The sequence below is a fragment of the Procambarus clarkii genome, chromosome 70 (assembly GCF_040958095.1).
Source record: "Procambarus clarkii isolate CNS0578487 chromosome 70, FALCON_Pclarkii_2.0, whole genome shotgun sequence".
Lineage (NCBI taxonomy): Eukaryota > Metazoa > Arthropoda > Malacostraca > Decapoda > Cambaridae > Procambarus > Procambarus clarkii.
The window spans coordinates 21,600,860-21,606,243 of record NC_091219.1 but is presented as its reverse complement, the minus strand read 5'-3'; the positions used below and the strand labels follow the sequence as shown (position 1 = coordinate 21,606,243).

The following is a 5,384-nucleotide window of genomic DNA, read 5'->3' as shown; positions in this document are numbered from 1 at the left end:
CCGAGGAGTACTTGATTCCTTAAACAGTCGAAATCCAGTCTTCATGTCCATAGTTGAGGATTGTAAGAAAAGGATAAATGAGATACAAGTGAAAGGTCACAAAGTTAAATTCATGTGGATTCCATCTCCTGTTGGAATAGTGCTCATCGAGGTAGGCGGATGACTTGGCCAAACGTGCCACATCAAAACCACAAGTTGACATTGAATGTGTTTTCACAATGAGACACATAAGAAGCAAAATCAGAAATATTCAAACACAGGGGAAGGTATAATGCATGAGAGAAGCCAAACCATGCAACACTACATGTGTGTGTGAGTCAAAACACCCATTTCACTTATGGTAAAAGGAATAACTGCTTGGAGTGACTCTGTTCACACGCGGTTTAGGTTTGGTTACAAATATTACTGGGAATATGGAATAGGTGTTAATGATACGAAGTGTAAACTATGTGATATGTTAAGATCTCATATCCTCACCCATTATGTTCTGATTGCCCGTTGAAAAATGTATATAGAAACACTGAGATAAGGACTGTTCCTGAGCAAATAGCCTGGATGTGTCACAACGGAATGATTGATGATATTTTGAAAAGATATAAGAATTTTGCACCAAGAGTGTAACCTTTTGTTTCATTTGTCAGAATGTCTATTGCAAATTGTCTATATACCTAGTCATAAAAGTATTTGTGTGTTCGTCTGGTAACATACCACATGTGTAAAGGATGAAATGTATATGCTTATCACTCAGAATCTTCGGTAATATGTTTAATGTTTGTGATGTGTCTATATAAGTTTGAACATGTACTGAACGGGGTGAGAATAGCTTGAGCTACCTCATCGCTTTGTGTGTATTTTATCTCAATAAACTTTTTTCAATTTCAACTTCAATTCAATCACCACCATCTCCTCAGACCATCACCACCATCTCCTCAGACCATCACCACCATCTCCTCAGACCATCACCACCATCTCCTCAGACCATCACCACCATCTCCTCAGACCATCACCACCATCTCCTCAGACCATCACCACCATCTCCTCAGACCATCACCACCATCTCCTCAGACCATCACCACCATCTCCTCAGACCATCACCACCATCTCCTCAGACCATCACCACCATCTCCTCAGACCATCACCACCATCTCCTCAGACCATCACCACCATCTCCTCAGACCATCACCACCGTTTACCAAAACCATCAGCACATACTGGAGCTGAAAGGGTCAGGTAGACCGTAATCAAAGCCTCTATTAATCTCGTTGGCGGAGCAGACATCGCTGGAAGCCTGGCAATCAAGATCAGCAATCCCTGCGTGTTCCCGGGGAATTGTAAGAGTTGCCAGTGTCCAACGGGCACTAAGACTGAGTTATGTTGTTGCTTCCTTCCCTCGACAGTGAGAGCGCCGCTTCACTAGCAAGAAGTGCCGGGGAGGGGGTGAGTATTTGTTCGTTGACTTTGAGGTAAACAATGGAGAGATACAGAGAGAGAGAGAGAGAGAGAGAGAGAGAGAGAGAGAGAGAGAGAGAGAGAGAGAGAGAGAGAGAGAGAGAGAGAGAGATAGGGTGTGAGACAAAGAGAGAGAGAGAGAGAGAGAGAGAGAGAGAGAGAGAGAGAGAGAGAAAGAGAGAGAGAGAGAGAGAGAGAGAGAGAGAGAGAGAGAGAGAGAGAGAGAGAGAGAGAGAGAGAGAGAGAGAGAGAGAGAGAGAGACAGGGACACAGACAGGGACACACAGACAGAGACACACAGACAGAGAGACAGAGACTGAGCAGCAACACATAAGAAAGCTAGAGCAATACCCTGTGGTGTGCTACGGAGCTCATCTTCCATTTCGAGACACTACGAAGACGTTTCCAAGCTTCTTCTCTTAGGTGGAGTGGTTTCCGTGCGACGGAGAGCCATTAGGGCCTCAAGATTTTGGATTCGGCTCTAGCGCCTCCCTGCCTGCGTCAGTGGAGGCGCATTCCGCTCCACTTTCCCCGATGAGAGGTGCGTGGCCTGACGCTCGTGCTCTGGGTAGTTAACACCCACACACGCACGAGTTGTTCGGGATGCTCTGGGTAGAGGAAGAGATCAGCTCCCTCTTGACCACAGCTTGGAAACAGCTTGTGTAACTAATGACGTTCGCTTCTGCATGGGTCGGTAGACGTCTTGTCTTTGTAGGATGCAATTGTCTAGCTTTTCTGTCTAGCAGTATCTTCTCAATGTCTAGCAGTATCCCCGATGATGGATGCTGCCATCACCAAGGATGCTGCCATCAGCGGGGATGCTGCCATCAGCGGGGATGCTGCCATCAGCGGGGATGCTGCCATCAGCGGGGATGCTGCCATCACCAAGGATGCTGCCATCACCAGGGATGCTGCCATCACCAAGGATTCTGCCATAATCAAGGATGCTGCCATCACCAGGGATGCTGCAACCATCAGGGATGCTGCCATCACCAGTGATGCTGCCATCACCAGTGATGCTGCCATCACCAGGGATGCTGCCATCACCAGGGATGCTGCCATCACCAGGGATGATGACATCAAGGATGCTATCATTACTAGGAATGCTGCCATCATCAAGGATGCTACCATCACGAGGGATCCTGCCATCATCAAAGATGCCAAGTGTACTCAACAGACGTCCAGTTATATGTTGGTACAAGGACTGCAAGGAAGCAACTAAGCCTCCAGCGGGCTGCTGCAGCTTGCAGAAATCACGTCAATAGTGAGTGTCTAAACTTTAGTTCCGTCACTATCAACTACACGAAGCTTTTTATCGGCTTTGATGTTTCCGCAACTAGTCAAACGCCAGCATGTTTTAGTTTAGGAACTATCTTCTTCCTGTATGCAACATACAGGAAGTTACTGCTGTTACCTAGCAGTAAAATAGGTACCTGGGTATTAGTCAGCTGTCACGGGCTGCTTCCTGGGGGTGGAGGCCTGGTCGAGGACCGGGCCGCGGGGACACTAAAGCCCCGAAATCATCTCAAGATAAGATAACATGTTCAACCCAGCTGAAGCGAACTGAGGATACAAAGGGTCAACCCGCAGATCTTCCACAGTATTGGGCGAGCACATTGTTGGAGATTTAAGTATAAAAATGATTTCCTCTAAATTATCTTCGAAACTTAGGAAGGGGAGAATAAATATCTGAGACACGCAGAGGGAAAGTAGAATTGTTTGCGATGCCTTAGAGGCAGAGCAATAATCGCTAATGATATTCATAAAGCAGGATTATATTTACCGCCAATACCCTGTGTGCGTGGTAATAGTTCAACCCGTCCTCTTAAAAATAACGTCACTTTTGGCTGGTATGCGCACTATGGCCAAATTTGGACGTAATTTGAAATGAAATCGACTCACAAAAGTGACGTTCTGTTCCGTTTTCTATTTGAGTCGTCCGGCGTACGCGCAGAGGTTATGAGAGGACACTTTAAATTAACGTTTTTCATAACGTTATGAAACTTTATGAGAATTTCCTGCCCACCTAACCTATCAGAGGACCCTTAACTTACTGTTGTTGAAAAAAAAAATCCCAAATTTATTTTCATTTTTTTTTTCAATTTCAAATTACGTCCAAATTCGGCCATACAAGCAAACGGCCAAAAGCGACGTTCTTTTTAAGAGGACAGGTTGACGCGATGCTCAAGGGGTCAGGGTAACAGTTGTCAACAATACCCAGTTGACGGGGAAAAGACTGTCAACGACACCTAAAGGACAGGGGAAATGAAAAACAAAATGTTATTTCATTACAAAGAACACAAAATTAATTTCATTTTAATTCCCACAGCAATGAAAAAAATGTAGGTGTTTTAAAATATATTGTATTATACATCCATTTATTTCAATAGCATTAACCACTTAAGCCCAATCAGCTGGCTAGGTTCAAGAAATTTTACAATCCGTTTGAAAAATTTATCAGCAATCAACTATGTTTCTTATAAACATTACACATGGACAAAGTTATTATTATTATTATTATTATTATTATTAATATTATTATTATTATTAATATTATTATTATTATTATTATTATTGTTGTTAATATTATTAAATAGAGTATTTAAGGAATTGTCGTTTTTTGTTAGCATATGACTTTTTATTATTCATCTCTGAACGAGTAAACATGTTGAGAAACAAGTCATGAGAGGAACTGAGGGATAGAGATTCAGAGGAGAGATGCTGGTAGAAATATTAAAGACGACATACTGACAGAGAGAAAAAGAGAGAGAGAGAGAGAGAGAGAGAGAGAGAGAGAGAGAGAGAGAGAGAGAGAGAGAGAGAGAGAGAGAGAGAGAGAGAGAGAGAGAGAGAGAGAGAGAGAGAGAGACAGACAGACAGACAGACAGACAGACAGACAGACAGACAGACAGACAGACATACAGACAGAGAGATGCTGAGTGAGACAAACATAGATAGTAATGGCGAGGAAGAGACTCTGAGATAGAAATGAGCAAAGAATCTCGAAGACAGAGAGCTTTTGGAAGAGATGTTGAGAGACAGATGCTGAGGGAGAGAAACAGAGGGATAAAGGGAGGGAGAGGGAGAGATGCAGCGGGATAAAACAGAGATACTCATGGAGATAAACAGACATAGAGATGTCGAGGGAGAGATACTGAAAGCGATGCTGATGGGGCAGATACCGACCCTCAGACAGTATTTGTCAGAAGAGAAATGCCGAGAAAACAAGTTACTGGATAATTTATCTCGGCAATTCAATAATGTGTAATGGCCGACCCTGATTCAACCCACTTTTCACACTCGACCCGCGATCCATTTTTGTTGCCAGCTGCATTTTCCTCCCTCTGCCTCATTCACCTCCAGACTGGTAACCTGAGGCTTTGCTTCACCTCCAGACTGGTAACCTGAGGCTTTGCTTCACCTCCAGACTGGTAACTTGAGGCTTTGCTTCACCTCCAGACTGGTAACCTGAGGCTTTGCTTCACCTCCAGACTGGTAACCTGAGGCTTTGCTTCACCTCCAGACTGGTAACTTGAGGCTTTGCTTCACCTCCAGACTGGTAACCTGAGGCTTTGCTTCACCTCCAGACTGGTAACCTGAGGCTTTGCTTCACCTCCAGACTGGTAACCTGAGGCTTTGCTTCACCTCTAGACTGGTAACCTGAGGCTTTGCTTCACCTCTAGACTGGTAACTTGAGGCTTTGCTTGACCTCTAGACTGGTAATCTGAGGCTTTGTTTCACCTCCTCAGTGGTAACCTGAGGTTTTGCTTCAATAATACACTGGTGTACTGAGGCCTCCCCTTCTTACAATCAGACTAGTGAACTGATACACCGGTTTTATTTTACTTCTGTTGCCTGTAGTAATAGTTGGAGTTGTGTTACTGGTGATGGTATTCCTGTAATTATTATTTAGTAAGGAAGTACCAACCTCCAGA

At 44.2% G+C, this 5,384-nt stretch overlaps 1 protein-coding gene across 1 annotated transcript; it reads left to right on the top strand.

Annotated features, from left to right (window-relative positions):
• Positions 1-2,224: 2,224 nt before the first annotated feature.
• On the top strand, positions 2,225-2,671 carry LOC138355993 (serine-aspartate repeat-containing protein I-like). Its single transcript, XM_069311539.1, has one exon. The coding sequence runs from the start codon at positions 2,225-2,227 to the stop codon at positions 2,669-2,671; it is 447 nt and encodes a 148-aa protein (XP_069167640.1).
• Positions 2,672-5,384: the final 2,713 nt, after the last annotated feature.